General features: G+C 27.4%; 1 protein-coding gene across 1 annotated transcript; it reads right to left on the bottom strand.

Annotated features, from left to right (window-relative positions):
- Positions 1 to 1,666: 1,666 nt before the first annotated feature.
- Positions 1,667 to 23,834, bottom strand: LOC111034266 (WD repeat and FYVE domain-containing protein 3-like). The gene is given in 48 exon segments (XM_022315396.1): positions 1,667 to 5,894; positions 5,965 to 6,162; positions 6,225 to 6,336; positions 6,408 to 6,625; positions 6,696 to 7,039; positions 7,104 to 7,295; positions 7,360 to 7,593; positions 7,655 to 7,908; positions 8,621 to 8,853; positions 9,054 to 9,288; positions 9,359 to 9,512; positions 9,587 to 9,719; positions 10,131 to 10,342; positions 10,416 to 10,554; positions 10,791 to 10,907; positions 10,983 to 11,227; positions 11,309 to 11,463; positions 12,271 to 12,451; positions 12,521 to 12,641; positions 12,699 to 13,009; positions 13,087 to 13,254; positions 13,443 to 13,599; positions 13,721 to 13,813; positions 13,881 to 14,287; positions 14,377 to 14,737; positions 14,817 to 14,965; positions 15,043 to 15,233; positions 15,308 to 15,525; positions 15,600 to 15,812; positions 16,384 to 16,625; positions 16,688 to 16,956; positions 17,026 to 17,209; positions 17,996 to 18,132; positions 18,337 to 18,598; positions 18,600 to 18,802; positions 18,866 to 19,084; positions 19,170 to 19,701; positions 19,779 to 19,934; positions 20,000 to 20,144; positions 20,618 to 20,766; positions 20,834 to 21,171; positions 21,499 to 21,666; positions 21,814 to 22,275; positions 22,349 to 22,515; positions 22,627 to 22,813; positions 22,906 to 23,251; positions 23,313 to 23,561; positions 23,622 to 23,834. Coding segments are annotated over 48 exon segments (10,476 nt in total). The 3' UTR covers positions 1,667 to 5,791.
- Positions 23,835 to 26,698: the final 2,864 nt, after the last annotated feature.

Consider the following 26,698-nt stretch of genomic DNA (forward strand, 5'->3'; position numbering starts at 1 on the left):
TTGAATTCCTACACGGCTACACATCATATTTAATAAATTATTAATATTTAACAAAAATAATTACTGACCAAATCATTCATCGCTTTAAAATATTAAATTATACATAAGTAATACAATTGTATTAAGTTTTATTTATTATTCTTATGGGGAGACATAATCGGATCCCAGGTCAATTCCATACTTAGATCACCCTAGAATTACCCTATCAATTATACCAGACATTTCTTTATCAGTTATAGTTGAGTCATGGCATTATATAAAGACAAATATGTATTGTTCAAAATAATGGATAGGTAGGTAGGTACTTATTTTTTAAATTAAACACATAATATGAAACCACAAGGTACTTTATTAAATTTAATTCAAACCTCTAATTTCAATAATCATATCTATCAAATCAGTCATATTATAAGACTTCTTTCTGATTGATTTTAAAATGTATGTATAGTTGATACACAAAATTAACGACATCACATGATTATTTATTTAAATGCATAAATGTTTCATATTTTTGTATAAAGTTTGGCTATTGAATAACACCTATTACTTAACATAGTTCTAACAGAATGCTGTTCACCTAAAAATTTCAATTCAATACTAGTTGTCTAAATATTTGTACGTAAACTTATTGCTATACACAAATAATACATATTATAATTTATTGGTAACAATAATAAACATAAAGCGAACAATTCATTGTATAATAATTGTTGATTTTATAAATACATAAATATAACTTGATGAATCTTTATCAACTGAGGTACTTGTCAAGTTCAAACCATGTGAATTGTTTCATTTGATGAGACAAAACATAGAGATGTATGGTTTTAATTAAATAATAAATAAAATTAGATGCCCATCTTATTGTACCTATAAGACATAACCTACTTAATAATATATATAAATATACAGAGTGATCCAACAAGTATGCTCACCCCCTTTTTTTCTTTAATAATGAAGTTTTAAAAAATCTAATTTTAGGAATCTTTAAATATACTCAAAGACCATATTTTCATATTCTTGAGATTTTTTTGTGCTACTTAATACAAACCTTTGTTTTTCAAATGAGAATCCCACTTTTTTTCTTTAAATTATTTAGCAGATAATTTTTTTGAGAATTTTGATGTATCAAAATCAAAATTCGAATGAGTGGCTTCCTAGTTATTGGACAATTTGTACTAAGGATAATAATCCATAATAAGGATAAAAATATACAGTTATACACATGGAATAAGAAAAATAACTAAATAAATCAAGAAGGATTTTACTTGCTATTTATCTAAGTGTTTGACTAAATAAATATAAAATGACGTATTATTTTATATTATGTGTATAGACTACACATGAAAATGTATACTGTATAAGCATGTCCTTCTTCCCTATTATAAACTATATAATCCTTAGCACAAAATGTGTAATAACTAGACAACTACTCGTTTGAATTTTGATTTCGATACATCAAAATTCTCAAAAAAATTATCTGCTAAATAATTTAAAGAAAAAAAGTGGGATTCTCATTTGAAAAACAAAGGTTTGTATCGCCACAGGGCACTCCTTAAGTGGCACAAGAAATCTCAAGAATATGAAAGTATGGTTTTTGAGTATATTTAAAGATTCCGAAAATTAGATTTTGAAAAACTTCATTATTAAAGAAAAAAAGGGAGTGAGCATACTTGTTGGATCATCCTGTATTTATATACCTATATAGGTTATAGGTATATGTGTGTAAATTATTATGGACTGAATTCCATTCAAAAACACCTATACCACACAAGTCTAAGACCATCTTAATTAAAGTATATTATCTTTAGTATCCAAATTCATAAAACAATAACTGCACCAGTTGCACATAACTGTCCGTAAAATTTAAAGGGAACCTTTAAAAATGAACAGTATTGAACAGTTCAAATAGTGACAACAATAGGTACAATTGAATTTAATTATCAGTAACATAAATTAGATTTTTAAGGTACTCAAAACGATTTAAAAGATTTTAAACACAAATTCTAAGATCTAGGATGTACCTAAATATTTCCCTAAAGAAATTGCCTACCTATTTGACAAACGTGGTCTTGGACAGTAAAACTGATTTTTTTACTTCAACAATTGTGTGTTCATGTAGACATTCATGATTTATAATATTTCTTTTAAGACAACAGTAATAATGGTATTTTAAATTGTTTTAACTAAATACATCATTATTTGTGCTTGATACTAAAATGATCTATATAATAAAATATAAGATCTAACATTTTAAAATCTGTTATGTATGTTTATATTGGCTTAATACTTATAAAGTTATTGATTTATAAAAACACATTATTTCAATTGTTTATCACAGATTAATTTCATTAAAAGTACGATTAAATGAAGTAAATTATTCAGTTCATTATACCATTTGTCTTGATCTAAAAATGTCAATATTTTAGAATCTTTAGTGTGTAGCAGCCAGTAAGTATAAATATAATATACTATATTTAGATTATATGAGGTGCAACCTCAAGTCCTAAAAAAATATTAAATATTTTATTTCTTAGTATAATCAAATAATTTATTATACCTCATATCTATAATCAATATTTTTGTTAAATATTTTCTAATTTTGTAAATTAATAATAGAAGATAACATACAAAAGTATATTACTTATTGGAACGCACTTGAGTTTTTAAATAGTGCATTACAGTTGTTCTCAATGTTTAATAAATATTTCAAGATACTTAGAAATCTAAAAAATCAACCTTTTTTGGCAAAGAACATTTACCTAATTTTAGACAAAACAATGCTTTTTTTCAACTCTCAAGTATTGAAATGTTGCAACTTTCAACGTTGAATCAATATTCCTCATATTCCATATTTTTCAACTTCAGTACTCATTCCAAATTTTGATAATTGAACTCTTTCCTTTTTATGTGAAGCTTAGGCACACTATAGTGTTTTCTCAACTTAAACAGCAACCCCAAAAATTCAAAGGTTTCACAGTGAATATTTTTTCTGTTTTTTAAATTAAAATTATATTATATTACTTCTTAAATAACTGATTAAAAATGAAAACCTATAAATTAGTTTATTATTTGAAATATAGATATTTTTTGTTATTAATGCTATACTTTGGCAGCCTATACATATTTTGTTAAATAATTTTTATTAGTATAAATGAAGTTTACTTTCAAAGAAAAAAACGGCGATCTCAAAAAAGATAAGGTTAACTAACTAAATTACTGATTGTATTTTTTGGATTTCAATCATTCGGTTTATAAAAATAATGTAATAGTGTTATTTTAGCAGTAATTCTGTTTAGACTTTTGTTTTTTTGCAAAATTAGCTTTATAAATGCCAAATAAATGTAGTTATTACAAATATTTTGTTTTCTAACTTTGTATTGTATTTACAGTAACTTTTTAGATTGTAATAAACATGCATTTTTTTGTTTCAAAGCATTTGGAAATTAAGCTTGAAAGGAGAACTATTGATGATTGAGAGGAAAACATCTTTCCTTGTGATTGCATAGAACGTGCGTTATGTGCTGTCTTAATCTCAAATAATGATAGAATTTGTCAATCTATGAAAGGAATATTGTAGTCTTATGAAAAAAAAAAACCAAAGATAAAAATTTGTAGTTTCTAATTAAAATAATTTCGTTTCGAATAATTGTTAGATATTTTCAGATTCTATTGAGCAAATGCTAGAAACATGCAGTTAATTGTAAGTGATTTATCTGGAGTGAATTCTAGATGTTTAAATACAAACAGATCCAATGTCAAAAATACATAGAATAATTCCTAAAATTTGTTAATAACATGATCTGGTAACAAAATTTTGAATGGTAGACTTTTCTAACCAATCAGAAAACAGTTAGATCTTGAGATATATATTTCAGGGGTTCATTAGACAATGTTATGATTAAAAAAGTGATCTTAACAGTGCAGAATATCATCAATTTTTATTGAAATAATGGGTAACACTGAAGGTAATCAAGAACAATTAATAATGAGTAACTTTTCACAAATTCTGATAATTTTAACAAAAAGGTTAGACTAGTTCAGAAATAGGAGTTACCCAGAAGACCAGAACTTATCATATCTTAGACGTTTGACAAGACACAACATCTGTATATATCGGTAAAAAAAAACTTTAAATCAATAAAAATGTTGATACTAAAATATGAGTATACTATAGATTCAAAAATAGGTAAATATCCACTGTGAAAACTTTGTTAAATTGTTGTTGAATTTTTAGATTCTTGGGGTTGTTGAAAAAGTTAAGACAAAATAGTTTGTGTTAGAATGTGAAAAGGGAAGAATAAAATAAGAGTAATTCAAAATGAGTATTGAAGTGAAAAATAAGGAAAATAAATTAAAAGTCGATACAAAAGTTGCAAGTTCTTAAGCCTTGAAAAGATGAAAAAATTAGAAGGAATTTATTTTGTCTAAAAAAGGATAATTATTCTTTATAAAAGAAATACAAATGGTAAAAAAATTGAGAAAAACTGGTGTGCACTAGAACATACCATGGACATCTACTAATAATAATTTAAAAAATTTACATGCATTCGATAATAATAAAAATAAGATTCATCAAAGTCATATTGTTTGTGTTTGTGCTCTATTTTACAAGTATATCTTAATTATATATAATAATATAAAGTAAACTGTTAAGTTGATTGGGGTATATCATAAACTAATAGTTTCATAATACTATACCTTAGTTTGTGGAGTTGATAGTTTATACACTAATGAAATATTCTTAAATAGATAAATGATAACATGCAACAAACAAGACAATTATACTGAAATAATCAAATTAAATTAGATAATAAATAATAATATAAAATTCAAGTGACATTGTAAATATATAAAATTTAAAAAAAATATATAATAATACCTTAAAAATATGAAGTTAAGTTTAACCTATTAGATTTTGGATACATTTGATCAAAGAACAATGAATTGAAAAATCACGATATTAATATAAGTAATATCTGTACAACATTTTTTGGACGGAAACTAATAGGTAAAACTTGCACATCATTAATTTTAAAGAAACAAAAAATAATTGAATAACAAATTTTTGTAAATTAAAATAATAATAATTAAAGATTTTAGCAGTGATTTGACCTAATAAAAATTCATATTAATTCACTAAAAATTTAAAAAGAAAATTATTGTATTCAATGTAACACTTTAATCAGAGTAGATATCTTAGAAAATATATGTTGCTGAATATCTATATACCTATCACCAGCCATGTTCTACAGAAGTGTTATAATCATTACTTAATATACTGAAACATTATTTCAGGGGATGTTAAACTGTTTGATGATTTTTTTATTCAAATATTAACATTATCATGAAAATATGTTCATAAAGTAATACATGAAACATTAGATGGACGCCACTGAATATAGCTAATCAAATTGTTAAATTTTTTAAGATTTTCTACTTGCTTTCACATTTTATAAATTATTATGGGAGATAATTTACATAAACAAATATATTTCCAAAACCTATGGCTAATGGAGACTCAATAGATTTTTTTTCATATAAAATATTTAAATTATTGTCAAACTGCTATGAGAATATATGGTAACAATTTTAAATAATACTTCTTCACATAAAATGTCAATAATAGACTAGAAATTTGGTGGGTTATTAAAAATACAATTATTTGTTGTTACTTGTCAGCATGGCACAATATGTAGAATTTACAAGCCTTGGCCTTGGTTCAACAATTTAACAAATCATCTTTTGGATCAGTATTCATTTCTATTGTCCTTAACATTGATATTAGGAACTAAGTGTGTTTGGCAGACTGCAAAGATGTGTGGCATGGTTTACACACTCGTACTGGTTTTAGTATTCGTAGTCTTGATATTTCAGATTCATACTTGCTACACCTGAGAAAATGTTATATTGTGGTGTAAGAAATGAGTAATAAATAAAATAAGTAGATATATTAATTATTACTTAGAGCAAAATAATTGTCCACAATTACGACAATGATGACGTCTTTCGTACAATGAAAATCGAACATCACACAAATTACACTGCTCTGCTCCTTCATCATTCAACCAATGATCAGCTACACCTTTTCCAGGATGCTCAGCTACATTCCATGTAAAAACTCGTCCTCTGGCATCACCAATATATACTGTCCGGTGATCTCTGTATAAAAATACCAAGAATAACTATGGTATTGCATATAAGCAATTTTATTATTAACATACTTTGAAATTGATATACATGTTATTGAAGCTGGCTCAGTGTTATCTTTACGGTCGTATGCTGTATGCATAGTTAATTTACTGCGAAACACTAACTGACGTTGCCATTGAAACCCTAAGGTGAAACAAAACAAACATTTTATTCAATTTTTTCAATAAACTATTAAAATAAATATTGAATTGTACCATCTCTCAATCTATGTAAAGGACTGACAGGTTTAGTTTTTAAGCTCAAATCATCTTGATCAACAACAACAAATGATTCTATGAGATTAGTTTCACTTTTACTTAATCTTAATACTGAATCAGAGACTGTTAAAGATTCTTGTTGAATATTTGGCTCATCAGTTGAACTTGATGTGTTACACTCAGATTTTCGAAGCAATGGATTAGGTTTTATTGCCCTAAAACATGTTAAAGCAAAACAATTATTTTGATATGTGATTTCAAAATCAGTAGAAAAGAGTAGAATACCTTTTTTTCCTCATAATTGGAACTGGGGGTGTAGAATCGTTTTCATCAGCAAAAAGAATTTTATCAGCTCTGCCAATTTTTTTTATAGGGGTTTTTGGCTCATGTTCTGATAGACTACTCTCGGACCCACTTTTCATTACTAATCCTTGTTCATTGATAGTTTCTGATGATATACTTAATTGTTTGACCAGTCTCTGGACAGCAGTTGTCCGTGTTTTTATTATACTACAATTCTCACCAACATCTTTATTCTTTTCATCACTACATTCTTTTAATACTGAAGATTCGGCCGACAAGGTATTCAATGGAACCTTAGGAACTTGTACATATTCCATAGACCACATCTGTAAAATATACATCTGTAGTACACAATTAAGACAAATTGAATTATAATTACTAAGCACATACTCGAACAACTCCATCCGAAGACCCAGTAATAATTACATTTTGAGGATCCCAATCGATAGCTTGTGAAAAAGCTACACATAATATTTGTTGCATTCTATCAGCTCGTCCAACACTTGTATCTACATTAGCTAATTCTTCACCATTTATAGTATAAACATGTAACATAGTACCAGCACATGAAGCTATTTGGCCCTAATAATTTTCAAAACATTAAAAAATTGCAAGTAAATAAATAATATTATACTGTTTTACTAACTGTTGAGTTATTAATTGCTAGTGCTGCAACTGGAGCATTATGTTTTTTTAATTGTCTTACAAATGCTTTTGTACATAAATCCCAAACTATAGCTGTGCAATCTCTGCTACCAGATACAACAATATTATATGTATCACTAGCAGCTAAACAAGTCACAGCTTCTGTGTGACCATACAGATTATCCACAATTCTTAAAGATTTATTGTTTAAATCTAACTCCCATACAGTCAATACCTTTAAAAAATGCGAACTATGAAGACACAATAACATATGCATAAAATGTATTTTATATTACCGTGCTAGTTCCAGCAGTAATAACAGTCTTAGATGTAGGGCATACACAAGTTACGATTTCACCAGGTGATTGACTCGAACTTTCGCAGATTACAATTGGTTTGTCGGTTTCATACTGTGCTAATCTTAAACTATGATCAGCAAAACCCCAAGTTATAGTTTTATTGAAACTTGGTGGCATTAATGCTTTATTCTGTTCAACTGCTAATACATTCTTTTCAACTTGGAGAATTTGACCAACAGGACCTTTTAGTTCTACAACATGTATTAAAATAATAACATAATGGTTCTCATTTAGTAGTGATTCTAATTTAATAATGTTAAATTATAACAAATATCTTACATTAAGACCTTAACTGCATGTATTGTCTCCATCTTATAAGCAAACACATATCAAATTTGCATTCAGCAGAATCAAATATGAGTGGTTAAAATTAATATAAATATTTTAGAGTGATTTAACCTATTATCATCCTTTAAGGGATAAATCTTTAAGCGGCTACTGATAGGATTTTATTGATTTTTAAATTATAAAATGAGTTATAACTACATAAAATATTACAATTTTAAAATGAGCATACCTCACTTTTAAATTAAAAGATTAATGAACTCCTATGAAATGCCCTAGATTAATACTCTAATCATAGGATAAAAGTCAATTAAATCTTGATATTAAAGTTAAACTAAATATCAAATGGCCCAGTAATTCATAAAAGTATTCAGTGTTAGAATAAATGGTATACATAACTAGTTACACATTTACTGATAACCACTTCTGGAAATGAACACCTATGGAAATGCAAATTATTGAGAGGCAAATAATTGAACAAATATTTGGCTACATTGGATCGTTCCAATTGTATTCCTTATATCCACAAGTCACGAGTATTTAGCAAATAAACTAGTTGTGGGAATTCAGCTTACAAGATAGAGACAACAAATGCAGGTTTGAAGACCTTTTAAATACCTTTGATGGGTTGTAATGATGGTTTTAAGTTATCTAAATGATAAAAAAAAAGTTTGTCGCCCAAACTCAAATTGGTACTGGAACTTAAAATTGGATTAGCAGCATCAAGCATAGATGCCTTATTGGTTGGTTGTTTTTTATTCGGATGAGGTTTCTTAAAAAGCTGCTTTGGAATTTGACCAAAATTATTTATAAATCCAATGGTTGCATTTTTCTTTAATGGATCATCAATACTGCATAAAATAATAATATAAATAAAAATGATTGAATAATAGAAATCCTAATGTTGCAATCAAAATTATATTTTCTATACTCAAAATAACATTCAATCATAATAACTATGACATTTTAACTTTTGATAACATACCTCCAATCACATATTTTTCAAATCAACTAACCTTTATCAAAAAAAAAAAAAAATGAGTACATTTACCTGTATATATCAACATTTCCTTCATAAAATAAATGGTGGAAAAGATTACAAGCTTGTACAGCTGGTTGGCCCAACTGCTTGTAGCCAAATATTAAATCTATCCATTCATGAAGATGTTGTGATACATATTCTGATTCAAGAGCTGCTCTATGTACTCGAATAAATTCATGCGGATCATCTTTGGCCCATGGAGGTAAGACTACATCATTCAATTGTACTCCATTTTGCTTACATCCTAAAAATAGTGATATTAAAAAAAGAATGATAAATGAACAAATAAAATGAAATTATATAAGAACAAATACCCAAATCAAAATTATTAGAGTTAACCAAGAACTCTGGTAGATAAAAGAATTCTGGTACAAGCTCTTTAACATCAGCCATATTAGTTTTTGAAGCAGATAACCATGCTTCTCGAATACTATTGAACATACGATCAGCTAAATCAAAATGTCCACCCTAAAAGAATATATTAATATTCATATTTTTTAATATGTATAATATGTATAATATATAGAACAAAAAAAACCAACCTGTAGTCTGAGAAAATGCTGAGTAAATGGTTCCATTCTAACTAAATATGAACATACTATCATAGCTGAAGAATAATGGGTACCAAAATGATACGGAGGAGTTTCACCGTGAGGGTCATCCCATTCACGGTACCTAAAATAAATAACCAATACATTTCAACTACTATCTTTTATATGATAATTTAAACCACAGAAATCAATAAAGTATAATATAACAATATAACAGTGAAAAATTCACAATACTAAAAAAACACATAAAAAAATAAAATTAATAATGTCTGTAAAAATCAAATATTATTAAGAGTTTTATAAAAAATATACAGTAGTAATAGAGTAGCTTGAATGTATATTATAAAGACTAATAGACTCAAATATATAGTTACATCTATTATACTCTGTACCCCGAGAGAAAGCATATCAAATATCAGTCAATAGAAAAAAAAATTAGAACACATTATTATAAAATGCAATGTTATGATTAAGGAAAAGCAAACAAAATATATTAAAATAATATACTAACTTTAAAAAACAAAACACTAAGTACCTTTTTAAAAACTGCTCAAGACGTTGAGGGCATTGAGCACCCATCGGCTTAGAGAAATCTCTAAAAATAGCAGAGTTTGAAAAGTCAAGTACATCAGATTCATAATCATTTAGTATCCAAGGAAATACTGGATACTGCATAAGGTCATTATAACTTCTTCCAGCCAATGTATTTAAATGCATTAAGTATTGAAAATTAGATATTTCACCTTTCTATAAAATATAAACCATTTTATTTTTTAATAAAACTGGTTGATTTTGGAAGTTAGTTAATAGAATAACTAACCACCCATCTTTGGGTAACTGTTGTTTCTCCCATGAGGTTTGACAGAAGGCTTGTGCTTTGTTCAACATTTGCTGTTCTTTTTTGCCCAGCAACTGATTGATGAGCATTGTCTGCAATTGATGATGAATATGCCATGAATCTATAAGAAAAAAAAAAATAAGAATCAATTGCATACATTTAATAATATATAGCAAATGTTATTATGTGCTTTCATGAGGTAATATAAAAAAAATTGTTGCATAATGATAGCATATTAAATCTATTTACATTATAAGACACAAATTAACTCTGAGAACAATAATAAAAAAAATATATTAATCATACTACAAACATATAAAAAAAATGGTACTTAATAGTACATCATTAAAATTATACCTATTAAAAACTTTATTTCTTAGTTTTTTTGGTAGTGCCAATAAATGGTTACGTCCATCAGCAGAAAACAATTCTACAGCAATTGGTTGTAATAAGTATCGTCTTTTATGCACTTCCCTATAGTTTGATATAAATTGAGTCCAATTAATAAAAAATATATTATTATAATAAGTATGAACTTATGGTAAGTACCTTATATCATCATATGAAAACTTAGAACTTTGTTTTTTAATGCGTACACGATTTGGACTTCCATTTCCAGGACTCGGTAATAATGGCTCATACGAATTGGGCAATAAAGTGTCAATATCTCTAATTTCTCTAGTTTTAAGTAAGGTAAAACCATCAACAATATAGACATGGTCTTTACCAAACAAAAGTAAACCCTCATATGTATCAAGACCTTGAATTCTTGCACACCGAAACATATGACTAATCTAGAAATTTAAAAAATATAAATCATATATTATTGAAAATTAATTATTTGCATAATATTGATCATTTTTTCATTGACATACTTTTTCATTTGGTTCTAAAAGTCTAATAATTGTATGATTGTCGTCTGGCGGTGCTTGATCTTCAATTCCACTTTCTGTGTCATTATCATCCATTCCATCATCTGGTTCAGATGTTGATCTTCTAACAACTCTTTTTAATCCTTTGAATGGTAATTCTAAAAATTCAAATAAATATTTCATCAAATAAGTAATATATTTAACATGTATCCGAGTGGCAGATATAGGGGAAGGATATCTAGGTGTTCAATTTAGATTTTTGTTATATACTGAGATTATATCACTTAATCTATACTTCATATAGTTTTGAATATTATATGTGATGTATTGATCATCAAAACAACTGAAAATATTCCTAGGTTAAGTAAGCTACTTCACACCTATTAACCCATTCAGCTAAAATATATATATCAATATAACTGCACCAAAAAAAGGAAAATATATATTTTATTTGTTTATTTTTACCATATTAATCAATATATTTATTACAAATGAAATTCTGACTATAAATGACTATAAAAATCTGTATATTATAATTTATAATATATTAATAATATACTTGAGATATACTCTCTTTCCTATATTCGATAATTAAACATTTTGAAAAGGAGAGCAAGTTTAAATAAGAAAGTATCTTGTGTATTAAGAACGATTGTAAATTTTTTATTAAAAAAATAGTAAAAAAAAATAAAATTGTCTAAGAAATAAATTTAAAACTTGAAATTAATGTACACATGCCTAAAGGACAGTTCTTATAAATACCAATGTATTTTTTTATGAACTTTTTATATTATCCTTTCTGCCGTAATAATAAAATGAATCACAAATTTCCAAGCATGTGTACTTATTAATTATTTTGAAACATTTATTAATTTTTTAATCTTAGTACTAACAATAATTGTATATATTGATTTATAACCAACACCATGTAATAATGAAAAATATAATAATAATTAATTGTTTACCATTATCATCTAAATTCTTGTCAAAATCAAAGGTATCTTGACCAACAATTTGTGTTATAAATTTATTGTTTTCGTTAGATTGTGGAGCTAAATTTTCCATATCTATTAATGTCGGTAATTTATATTTTTGACAAAACTCTTTGCTATCATAACTCGTAGCCACACGATACTTTAATCCTTTCTAAAATAAATCAATTTAAATCAATACAATTGTATGTATACAATTATTTTAATAATATTAATAAATTACATTATCTCCGGACTCAAGTTCTGGTCGATATGGGTAATGACTATAGAACTGATGATTTTTTACCATTTTTTTACGCATTCTACATGGACCTTCTGTCATGTCTAATATCCACTTGTCTAATCTAAAACCAATAATTATTTAGTATACATATCACAAAATTTATGGATTTCTCACTTACTTGCAGGAAGTAAAAGGACCCCAAAGTCCCCTCTCCCTAGTTAATTCTTGTTCTATTAGATACCATTGATCCAGGACATAACGGACAGTAAATGATTGATGTTGAGCTTGCCGTGCCATTTGCATAGAAACTAGTTCACATACTGCATTTAAACCATGGTTAGCCCATGTAGACCATTCGCTTTTAGTAATTCTTGATAATGGTAGTGAAATACTTGAAAGACTTCCACTTTGCCAACGACTTTCATCACGTCTAAGAACTTTGCCACGAGATGCAAGTCTAGTTAAGCCACCAGTAACTTTCTGTATTTTCTAAAGATGAGGACAAAAAATGTTTTTTTTTTAAACTACTTTATCATCAACTGAACATATTTATCTTTTATTCATACTGATTGAATTTGTGTTTGCAGTTCCCACGGCATTTTATACAACGATTTTTTTTCCATGTCAATATAAGTTAACCAATGTTTTTGAGCAATCTCATAAATAAGTTCACGAACAGAATGTAGATCTGGAGCTTTGTTATTTGGTGACATTGGTAATGGAATTTTGAAAACCTAAATATTTATTTTAAGAAAATTAAAAATAAAAAATAATATATAATGTACAATTATATACCTTAATAATTCAGTTTTAGAATAATTAGAGATCAGAAATATTTATTACTATAAATATACCAATAAAAAACAAGCACGTAAAATGTATATATTATTTATGTAGGTACAACAATTATTAAATTAATTACCTCTTCAATGGCTGGCTTTTTTGATATATACAATTCTTCCCACACACGTTTTGCAGCAACTGCCATCAAATTATGCCCTTGTTTTGCTGTTTGTTCTTCAACCTCTGCAGTTTGATTTGGATTTATATGCCATGTAGTTTTTGCATTTGTATCTAATCTATGAAAACATTACACAAACTTATTTTAAATGAGAGCTCTTCTAGATCAAATCAGAAAATATATTTAATTTATTCTACTATACAATTATTATATAATTATTATAGATTATAGTATATTACATTATTTTCATATCAGATGTCAACTGCAATAAACAATAAATAAGACATCCGATAAAATCAAGTTCATGATTGCCAGATCCAAATACTAACGTTCTAGAACAAAAAAAATTTAGAAAAATCATTAACTATTTCATGGATATAATATTTAATATTTTTTTACCTATTAGTGGTAAGTTTGTGTAATGCTTCCAAAACTGGCATTTGTGAGGCTATTGAATCCGTATTTCTTGAAAGCAAATACAAAGTAGTTCTATTAAGGCAGTGGTAAAATCCTTCCATGGGTACAGAACATGGTCTTCGTTTTGCTTGAACAATTAATTTCATTATGAAATCAAATACTTCGTGGGCATCTTTTATTAAAACGCCCTGCCATAGTTTGTCAACGACACGACATGTTAAATAACAAACATTTTGAGGAATATTTTGAGCGCTGCCCCCTGGAACTGTGGACACAGCAGCTTGTTCTCCAATCATAATATCAGCAGCTAATAAGTGATCCATTAATGTTGATAGCAGTTCAGTTTGGTATTTTGATACTTGAGATGAAGTTGCACCTTCTGGTGAAGCCTATAAAGAATATTTACATGCATACATACAAACATACATAAATTAAATATTTAAAAAGACATATATTTTGTTAATAATAGACTACTTACATCAAGAACTAAATCTAGGGGTGGCAATGACTTGGTACTTATTGGTAATAGAAGTGAATCAACAACAATTACTCTTAAGAAATCAATTACAAATTTTCTAGAAGGATGTACAGTTAATGATTGTTCTTTCTGAACGGTTGAAGGTGGAGTTCCATCTGGTGTTTTTATAAAACAGTCGTCATTTGGTGTGGATGGTTCACTTAAGTTCAAGTTTGTAAACGGAAAAAGTGTTGCACTTAAAGAATGTAAAATTTCTGATGTCATAAATGCTGGCATCCAATCTGGCAAGTTATGGTACAGATAGAAAAGAAACTGAATTATAGTAACTGGATGATCTTCTAACCATTCTTCATATTTAATTCTGAAATAACACAATAATAAACCATTTAGTTATTACTAAATAGTAATACTAAAATTAAATAATAATTTAAAAATATTACTCTCTATTATCTTGGTTCAAGATTAATCTCACAGTTGACAGGAGAGCAGTGACAGCTTCTGGACACAGTACAATACGATCACTGACAGCAGAAAGTGACTGACTAATTGGAACACCAAACATAAAAATCCAAATACCATCAAGGTTCAACTAAAAATAATGTATATATATATATATATATAATTCATAGCATAGTTAATTTAAGGTGATATTTTAAAAATATTAACTTTTTTTTCATTAGGAATCGTCTTAGCTGGTTGACCCAACATTAAAGCCATTAGGAAATAATACAGTTCAGGAAGTTCAGTATGATAAGATAAAAACCAAGAAAGGTGTTGAAAACCTGGTATGTTTAAAGCTTCCATTTTGTTAAGTATGTCTTTATTGTTCTTTTGTAAGCTTGGGGAAAGTTGGTAATCTAAAATAAGTAGTCAATATAACAAGATTTATTTAATTAATTAATATAAATCATGTATTTATAAGGCACATTACTTAGCATTAAATTTGCTCTATTATTTTGCAAAAGTTCCGTATTTAACAGCCAACCACCATTACTGGATGCTTCTCTAAATTTTACCATTAATGAAGGTACAGAACACAAAGTGGTAAGGATTTTATATGTCCAAATTATTGAAGAACTATGTATATTTGATTGCATAAATAACAGAACCCAGTCAAATCCTAATACTCGAACAAGATCATCACAGAACCTACAAGAAAAAATATTCATGATACATATTAAGGTGTTATCGATATGTGTAGATTTAACATTGTTTATATTTACCCAGTACAAACTAAGTTCTTATTAGTGAACAAAAGAGAATGTACAAGTTGAAGATAACGATTACGTAATAATATTAGACAAATGGTTTTTTCTTCATTAGTCAATTCAGTATTATTTTCCATATTCTTTGTTCTTGTTTCAAACTCTTCAACTCTAAGATTTGATTCTGTACTGAGGCCAGTATTCAATGTGAACACCATGTACTGACCAAGGCTTAAAAATACAAATTTTAAGTTTAAGTTAGAAGTTTATTGTTTATTTCAACATATTCATATTTTATATTAATTCGTAATCGTAATTAAATTAATCAAAATTAAAACTGTTTTTAATAAATAAAGAAAAGAAAATTTACAGAAATAATTAAGAATAAGTAACATTAAATAAGTATTAGTATTTTATAACAATCTCTGTAATATTAAATTGTACTAACAACAGACTGTTTTTAGATCTTAACAATAATTATGGTAATTCTTCAAAAAATATATTATTAGAGATTTTAAAACTAGCAAAAAGTATTAATTTTTTATTACTTAAAAAAGTATTGACATTTCTACAATGTGGGTTATTACTTTTTATTATTTTACTTTAACTATTTATCAAACCTAGTGCTGTTCGAAAATTAAAAATCCTAAGTGATCAAATAAGTATAACAAGCAAAGTGATAATAAAACTTACAAGACCTAATCATTTTATTGAACAAAAATTGTGTTTATATTAATATTTGATAATAGTTGATACTAAAATATGTATTATCAAGTGAATGTTTGGTAATTTAATTAGTTACCATAATAAATCTTCAGTCAATGGGTGTTTTGCTAAAAGTGCTCCAAGTAATGAAAACAATACTTCTGTAGTCGATGACGTAGAAGTATTGAAAACAATCGGTAAAAAGTTCACCATTTTACGAACCATTTCCATATTTCTTAATATAATTAAATTGTTTCTTTTCTCATTTGAGTCTGATACCAATTCATATAACTGTTCGATAAGTGATCGTAAAAGACCAGCTGGAACTTCTTGCCAAAGCTAAACAATTTTAAAATGAATAAATAAACATTATTAACAATTTTAATTTAAAATATACACACATTTAACTCGCAAATCAAATCATTAAATGCAACAGCATCCGGTATAGTAGGTGCTTCAACACTTCTAGTTGTTATAACTAAATCAAGTATGATATGTAGGATATGGGCATTTAACATATGTTTATGCCTACGTAGGCATAAAGCTAATAGCTGATATCCACGCCTTCGTTCCATTTCTCGTTTTGCTGTCATATTTAAATGAAGTACTCCACTCAAAGCTTTAACAGCAGCATATAAGCTTTCCATATCTCTTGCCATTGCAATTAATCCTGATGACAATAAAATAATAAATGCATTAATAATGTTATAGAATTATAAATATGCAATCTTTTTCTCACCCAATAATACAGAACAGCCTCCAATGTTGTCAATTAATTTTAAAACTGGGCGGGGATAAAATGTGCGAACTCCTAAATATCCCAAAATAACACCACCTAAACTTCTGGCTGAACCAGCTAAATGTCCAGCTGTGTTGTGCATTATACGAATAGGAGTAGCATTTTCATGAGTGGACATCCCAAGCTAATACAATTTTAATAAAGAACATTTTAAATAGCAAATATTTATTTTTGGATGATCACAAATCACAATATTGTTTATAAACCATGAATGATTTAAACTAAATACAATTCAACCATAGAGAATCTGGAATCTCTCAAATGTTAACAAATCCAAAACTATAAATACAGAGTGTGTCAATTGTCTCTTTATGACGTGTCTACTCATTATTTCAAAAAGTTTTAACTTTTTTTTAGATATTTTGAAGAAATTTTAATACAATATTTTTAACAACTTTTTATTGTTATCACTTATAATTTTTTAAGTTTTAAATTTTTTTGAATGACAAAATACATTTATAATTTCAAATCCAGAACCAAAATATTCCTTCCGGTATTCCAATACATAAAAACTGAATTATTAACGAGTAGGTAGTTATTTAGATATAAATTATACTTAAAAACGTTGTTTTAAAATGACATCAAATTGTGTAAGAAAAATATTTTCAATAATGTAAATACATTTTGAAATAATGAGCGTGACATTTAAGTAAATCACTCTGTAAAAAAATAACTATAAATATTTTCCTTAAAACTATTTAAAATGTATAGAACTTATATAAGTATGACATTTTAAAAGTACTTTACACTTTGTATTTAATTTCATAGTATTCATTTTTATTCAAATAATTAAAAAATGAATTTAATACTTAGTTTAAAACTTAAAAGTTTATGTAAAAAATGTTTTCTCAAATTTTTACTTTTTATTCATTCCTACTATTACTAATATTACTTATCAATCATGCATTACCTGTTTCGCAATTGATTTGCTGTCCACCCTACTATATATTTTTCGTATTTTTGCCAAAGTTAATTGAGAAACTGCCCTTGCATTCAATCCAAAAATTACTTTCTCTTCAGATACCAAAGGTCCAATATGTTCTAAATCTAATAAACAATAAACAATATTAATTTAAATTAAACAATAATTTAAAAGCAATTCTCAAACATATGATTAAAACCCATAAACGTATACAAGAATATTTTTTTATAGGTATTGTGAAACTTTAGATACCCAATTTTATAGTGAAAACTTTAATGTAGTTGAAATCACTGATTTAAAATAAAAATTTTAAAACTAAGACTGAATACCTTTAATATCAGGTGCTTGTAGACTTCCAAAATAATGTGGACCAAGCTGATACAAAATCTTTATAGCATGAGGATTTAATACCTCTTCTAATAAACAACATGGCCCTTGTTTCCATGTCAGTTTTGAATATTTTCTCCAAATTGGAGGAGTCCCTATGTATCCGTAAACAGAAGATGCAATTGTTAAGTTAGCTGCACCACCACCTGGATTTTGAGATATATAATGTAACTGAAATAATATGTAAATAAAAAATGAATACATATTTTTTTTTATAAGAATAAAAAATTAATACTTTTTGAGTATGTACATGTTGACCATCCATATACAAAGAAAATGACGAATTTTTTAATACGGCTCTATTTAAAACTAATACAATATGATGCCACTGGCCTTCTTGTACAAAATCTGGATACCAAATTCTTACACATGAATCACCAATGACTTCTGGCTCCCAATCAGCATTTGCTAAAAGTTTTATTAAGTTATTGTAAATCATAAATATCAAGTACAATAAATTATGCAACATACTCATTGATATTGGAGTCTCTTGAGTGGATATAGTAAGCGCTCGATCTCGAGCAGATAATACTACTGCTAAACAAACTAAATGGTCTCTAGTACTTTGCACATTTCTTATTAAAGTCAGAAGCCGAACAGGGTGAGGGTCACTTCTTGGTTCTGAAAACTTTTCAACGCACAACCATGTTGAATAGCTAAGACCACTCTGAGGGGGGAACATTCGGTCACCTTAAAAGAAAAAAAATTGTACATAACACAAACAATATACCTTAAATATACTTGATTACACATAATTTAAATGATGTATACTAACCAGTTCCTATTCCACCAATTACATTCATATCAGGAGTAGTTAATGTGGCGACATTAACAACTGAGGGTCCACTAATTGGAGACTGTGGAGCAATACTAGGTAAAAATAAGCATCCAAAACCTTCAGAAGACAAATCCATTTCAAAAAATGGCGGTAGTGCAAGCATACAAGGATCTCTAGGGGTAGTCATAGATACAAGTGTTTTAACACGGCTTAGTGGTACCGTTCCACCCGGTTTTTTACTACTGTGACTTATCCAACAGTCCAGTAAATCTAATGGGACACAACAAAGGGGTTCTCCAAGTCTCAAAAATTCTCGCAAATCTTTTGGTTCTAATAGCTGAATAGCTAAACGCTCTAACATATACTGAAACACTGTATGAAGAGGATGTGTTTCTTCCAATAATGCTATTCGTCCTACTTTTAAAACAGTAGTTGGAAATCCAGAATCACATAGAAGCTGTTGATTTCTTTCACCACGAACTAAAGATCTGATTACTTCACCTATATAAACTTGCAATGTAAGTGATAGCTAAATAAGCAAAAGAAAATATTTAAAGTTATCATACAATAAATAAATTATTAATTTTTTTTTTTTTAATATATTACTTTAGGAGCCGATGGATTATAAATTGATGGTAGTAGTTGTAACATAGCAATAACAACACCAGCATGAACAATAATAGGATCTGGTGCAGGAGGAGTCAAGTTTAGTTGTATTGCACGACGATTGTTATTTTGGCAGTCTAAAGGTTTTGTAGCCACCTTAATTTAGACAAAATTAGTATTTGAATTCAGACTTTATTAAATATTAAAAAAACAAAACAAACTTCGCTGTATCGTCTATGGGCAGGTGACTTAAATGATACAACAGTGGTATTACTCTGCTTATCATATAAATCAAGAGCAACATCATACAGCATTCTCATTATTATACAGGCATAAGATAGAAACTTTGGAACATTGTCAGTAATTCTGAAAACAAAATTTTTATGAATTATATTTATGATAATTATCTAGACTTGTTTTTCTTATTAAAAATCAGTTGCAATACCTAAAATATACAATATTAATCAACTTAATATTATTTTTCAATAAAATTTTATTAAAATTGTTAAAATCACAGCACAAGAACGTTATTTTCAATACCCACTAAAGAAACTAAATTTATATTAGTATATTTAAGAAAATCAAAATTTACTACCTATTAGCTATTTCCATAAAAACGGACATGAATCAAATTAAAATTTACTTTTAACTTATTTTGATTAATAATTCTCAACACAAGAATTGATAGTGAACATATGAGATCTTTTTCATTTATTCTGTCTATATTATCAAAAAAAATAAAATATGATTGAAAATGAAATTTAAATTGTTGTTACACTGATAAAAATGAAAGTGAGTAAAATATAAAATTGTTATTAAATTATTTCAATGATACTTACACAGGGTTGATTGTATTGCTTGTGAATATGTTATGAAAAACATTTTCTTCTAATGACGTAGTTATTAAGTCAATATAGTCATCTAGTTGAATTTCATTTGAAAAACAACCTAATAATCTTAATGTGTCACATAAACTTGTCAAACAAATCTAAATAAAATAATAGTAAATACAATAAAAAAAAGGTTTAAAATTGAATTTGTTTGATCAAATTTACTTCTTGGTGAAAATATTTTGCATTTGCTGGTTCAAAGCGCATAGCTATGGTAATTGTATTAAAAATGATGTAAGCAAATTTTAAAGCTTCTTGATCAACACGTTTATCATCTGAAAACCAGCCTTCCATTGACACCAATGCACTTATTACATAAACAAATCCATCTACTTTACGAAACATGGTTCTTGTGCGGTGACTTTCTTTCATACAACTCAAAAATAATTTTAAAATACTAGATTTTAATGGTAAACAAGTATTATCAGCTGTATGGAGAGTGCCCAAAAGTGTAGACATTTCTTCTTCACCACCAGTGCTTAATATCATTTCTCGTAATATAGCTAAATATTACAAATAGACATGTGTTTGATCATACTTAGTTTTATTTTAATAACAGAGAATAATAAATTATACTCTGATCCATGAAAGGAACTTGTTTTGCACATATTACTAAACGCTGATGAATGTCCCAAGGCAATATTACCCCACCTCCACTCAGACACTCCTGATGGAATGATAAACAACTTACCGGGTTGAAAACCCTTTAAGATCGGTGGTTGGTGATGCTAATTGTAATAGAAGACAATCTAGGGGATGTGAATTCTCGGACGAGTTTATGTTGCGAAACAGGATCCTTATCTCATGGACAGAAGTGTAGGTACAATTACCTGTAGCATACTGACGAGTTGATGGATATTCAAGTATAATGTACAGTACTTGAGCACCGCCACATTCTTTGAAAACTTTACAATTTTTTGGAGAAGATATCATAAGATTAACTAAACATTCTGCAGTTAAGTTTATCACACGTTTTAGATCACCATCGTGTTTCTCGTCTTAAAATAACAAAAGTATTTTATTAAAATATAACAAGTTAATAACAATAATACATATTGTAGTTTCATTTGTTTTAAACAATTTTAAATGTCACCAGTTCTAGAATATATTTTCCTATAAGCAATTAAAAATAGTCGCAATATTACCTTTTGATTCACAATCAGAGAGATAGTCTTGAGTGTAGTTTCTTAAATTGTTTGATAATCCCTCAAGTATTCCAACATCTCTAAATACGTCTTTAAATGTATTATTGTGCTTAAGTATATTTAATAGAGTCTGTAAACAGACTCTAGTACATTCTGTAGAGCTACATGTTTTTAATAACTGAGCCATTGAAACTAATTCTTTAACTGGAACAAAATTAAGTTGAAAAACAATAAACTCTAAGAGCTTAAAAAACTTGTCTTGTATCTGTTGATTTTTTAAATGAATATGTTCAGTAAATTCTGGCAATGTATTTTGTGGTTCTAATATGAAATAATTGGCATTATCAGAATGGTAAACATTTGATATTGCATCAAGAATTGTACAGCATAATGCACTAGAATCAGATCGAATAAATGTAGTTTGCAGAACATTGAATGCACATATATTCCGTACACTTTGACCTAAAGTAAATTATTTGATTATAAAATATACAAGATATATAAGAGCACAAATAACAAATATGCTTATACTAACCACGCCCAGTAGGTTGAGGTAAAGTAAATCCTAAAAGTTGTAACAATGAGTCAGGTTGTTCTTGATTTGGTTTCAGTTCAATATAACCACTCATAGAAAGAGATGCAATTATCAATACAAGATTCCTCATTGCTTCAAGAGCTTCACTAGATTCGTCATTTTCTAAACTGAAAATTACCACAATAAGGAAAACATTGTTTTTGTAAAATAAATCATTATTTATATTTTATTCAGCTAACAAGTAAAAACACAATGGAAAATAAAAAGTTTTATTTTACCTGACAAGAAAGTCTGATAGAAATTTATAACCTTCTGCCGTATTAAAATCATCGAGTAATACTTGTGATATCTCAGATGAATCTTTTAAAAAATAAGATACAGTAACAAACATATCAACTACTTCTAATGGACTTAAATCTGCACATTGTCGCATATTTTCTACACACAATTCAATACAGTTCTTTCCTATTTCAAAATTAAACATTTTAGTTGATATACATTAATATTTTATAGGTACTTAAAAATCCAATTTAAAATGTATTTATAAACATAAATACCATGAATATACTGTATAACTTTTGGTGTAATTCCGTGTTGTGAAATTGTTATTAAAACTTCAGCAGAAGATTTCCTCCAGACAGCATTATAAGACGGACAAGAACTTGTAATAGCAGAGAATAGTAAAGATAAATCATCTTTAGTGACTAATTCTTCAGCTGGTAAATGATTACTGCACAATCTCACTAATATTTGCACAAAAATTTTTTGTAACAATATACGACGTTCTTTTGGAGTGAAATCGCTTTGATCAGTCTTTTTATCTTCATTTTCCAAAGGAGGTAAATCGAAAAAAAGATACAAACATTTTACTAATGTCGACGGAAGAGATGCAGATACCATTATCTAAAATAAAAATAAATGAGATGTATAAAAAAAAACCTACACAATTTTTAAATAGATATACTTTTATAAGAGATGGTTGGTTAGTTGCTGCTAACAAGTTTAATGTAGATAAAAGCATCCATCCATTACTAGATTCTTCACAGTTCTCTATTTCTAAAAAGCTAGCAATAGCTCTACTAGCGGTTTCCGTTGATTGATTGGACGCACGTTGACGGATTTCTGCAACCATAAGAGCTGACATTTCTGAGCACCAGCTATTAATGTCACAAAATTTTTCAATAATTTCAGCACAAGAACTTCTGCCAAAAACCTGATAAAAATAATGTAATACTTTAAAATTGATTTTATTCAATTTAATAAAATTATTTACTTTGCAAAATAATGGAATCATAGTATACAGCTTTGTACTACGTTCTTTGTCAGTTAGCAGGTGTGATGTATGAATGTAATCAGTAAAAAGTTTCTTTAAATGCATTAAACCAAGAGCAGTATGTTGACTAGAATCTTCTTCGAACAGTCGAGAATTTTCACCAGTTGTAGATGTGGTAGTATTACTACCACGCAGTTTTCGCATGATATTCATTGTTAGTAAAATAAAAATATCTAAAGGAATTCAATTACTATTAAAATATTGTCAAAAAGGTGCTAAAATAAATAAATAAACTGTATTCAACCTCAAATCTACATATATACAGGGATATATACTCAATAAAGAAAAATATTTCATATTTTAGTTCTTAAAAATATTTTCGTTCTAACAACATAATACATATAATTTAAGATTATTTTTAAATCTTATAATTATTATTACCTATATAGGTTAATCAAAGTATTATAATATACATTGCTTTACTTCAAATGTGTTTAAGCTATATAAATAATAGGTATGGCTAAAAAATGTTGATACCCTGGAAAATTAAGTTTATAGGTAGATGAATAGCATAGAAACTATTTTTGTTATGAAAATTACAAGACTACATAAGTATTTATGTCAGAGATTTATACTTATATATACTTTATCTATCCTATTTTAAAACGGATGTTACATTAAATAATGAATATATAAAATAATAACAAATTTTTAAACAAATTTAATACTCTCACCTCTAAACCGTTAATCTTCAAAGGTAAAGATACCCGTTACTCCACTTACATTTTGACTTTTTATGCCAAATATTGGTGATCAAACTTATGAATTTAAGTTCCCAAATTATATCTCTTCATCTTAAACACTTACACAAAAATGATGTCATATCATAATTAAGTTAAAAGAATTGTTAATTAAAACATTTTAGGTATTTGTTTTCATTTTTACATTAATTAATAACTTATCCATCTATTTATTTTATTTTCCAAATAAAATTGGGCTTTCTTATCAGAAATTCAGAACGCCTTTATCGGATTATCAACAAAAAAATCAATATTATCAAGGTCAGTTTGAAGTTAGATACGGACAATGGACATTATTACACATACTAGCAGCGCCTCCAGAGGCAGGCTGCTGCGCAATAAATAATATTGTGATAACTGATAATAAATAAATTTCAAATATAAATTTCACTAATATAGGGATTAGGGACCATAAATAGAAAAGTTATATGGTTGAGATCATGACAAAAAAAAAACCAAAAAACGCGCAATGAGGACTGCAGGCAACAATCTCCGGATTCTTAAACCGTAAAAACTATTCACAATAATTTAGTTAAAAAGAATGATTCAGAACTATTACATAATATGTACCGCCTATACCTATTCAAAATTATTCAGAGGATACCAGGTCAGGGGCGGACTGGGCCGGCGGGAAACCGGGAATTTTCCCGGTGGGCCGCTGTTCAAAATTAATTTGTAATTATTACATTACTTATTAAGTACTTAAAATAAAATAGCCAATAGATATAAATTCAAATGATGAATATTTTATATTTTCATATTATCATTACGCGCGTGTATGAAAAATTGTTTACATTATTTTGGTGTTTAAAAATAGATTTTAGGTTTTGGTTCGGCTGATACTCCATCAGGAGTTTGCGTATGATCAATAATTTGAATAATATATTATTTTAGTAATGCAAGAAAATCTTTGCAATCAACCGCAAATAAGCATTAAAAATGTAAATACCTATCTATTACCTAAAATTATTATTTTTCCTTAGTATTTTTTTTAATTAATAGGTATGCAATATGAATATAATTTATTTCCAAAGGAAAAATGAGTTAAATCTAGTTTTAACTAGAGTTAGGATGTTGATGACCTAAAAAACACACAAAAATGCCCTAAAAAAAATGCAAAAAAACCCTAAAAAAAGTGCAAAAATGCTCTGAAAACTTCAAAAAATGACCTTAAAAATTATCTAAAATACTAATTAAGTAAGTGAAAAAACTTATTTATAAATAATAATTTTTATTAGAGATATGGGTATAATAATGGGTGTAATAGTAATTTAAAATATGAATTATAAATATATTAAGCATTTAAATAATTCAATATATAACACTCAAAGAGTAAATCTTATCGGAACGCGATAAATGTAATCACAACAAAAACCCCACAATAATAATATTAAAATTATTTTTTACTAATAGTCCAAATCCAAAGTTAGATTTTAAATAAATTAAATTTGTTTCCAAACTTGGGTGTAACATTTGCCCTAAAATCTATAATTTGTAAAAAATGCTCTAAAAGATGAAAAAATGACTTAAAAATGTTGAAAAATGACGTTAAAAAACAAAAAAAAATCATTTATAGCTGAAAATGCAAAAAATGCAAAAAAATGCAAAATAAAATTAGAATATTCTGCATCAAGGGAGCATGAAACAAATTTTTAGCTAGGATAGCATTGTACAGAATAAAAGGAAAAAAAATGCAAAAGTCATCAACATCCTAACTCTAGTTATAACTAATAAAAGTTAATATACTACAATATAAGTGTCATAATATTTTATATTTTTACATAAGGTATTAAATAGTATTATGTTACGATTGAATGACTTTTACCAATATATTATTTATTTGTGAAGTACTTCATTAATATTAAACAAAATTAAAATTACATATTGAAACTATTTGGTAAGTTTAGTTTAACAAATCTTAAGTTTCACACGAGTTCCGAACCCAACAGTCCCAAAAACCCCTGGCTAATAACCTCTTAGTTGATGCCATAAACAATTAATGAAAAAAAAAAAATTTTAAGTTGTTTTCTGGGAAAATTGAAAATGTGTAAAGGCTGCATTCCTCATTGAATAAAACGTTGGTATATTTAAGTTTTTACATTTTTGTGATGACGAGAAATGGCAAGGGCCGGGTCAAAATATAGATTTCCCGGGCCAAAATGTTGCCCCAGTCCGCCCCTGTAACCAAGTCATCAAATTTAAAAATATGTATATAAATAAAAGAGGGAAATTGTCACCCGCCAGCTCTGCTGTACATTAGGTGTCTAGAAAATCACC

This window comes from Myzus persicae, unplaced genomic scaffold (genome assembly GCF_001856785.1).
Source record: "Myzus persicae strain clone G006 unplaced genomic scaffold, MPER_G0061.0, whole genome shotgun sequence".
NCBI lineage: Eukaryota > Metazoa > Arthropoda > Insecta > Hemiptera > Aphididae > Myzus > Myzus persicae.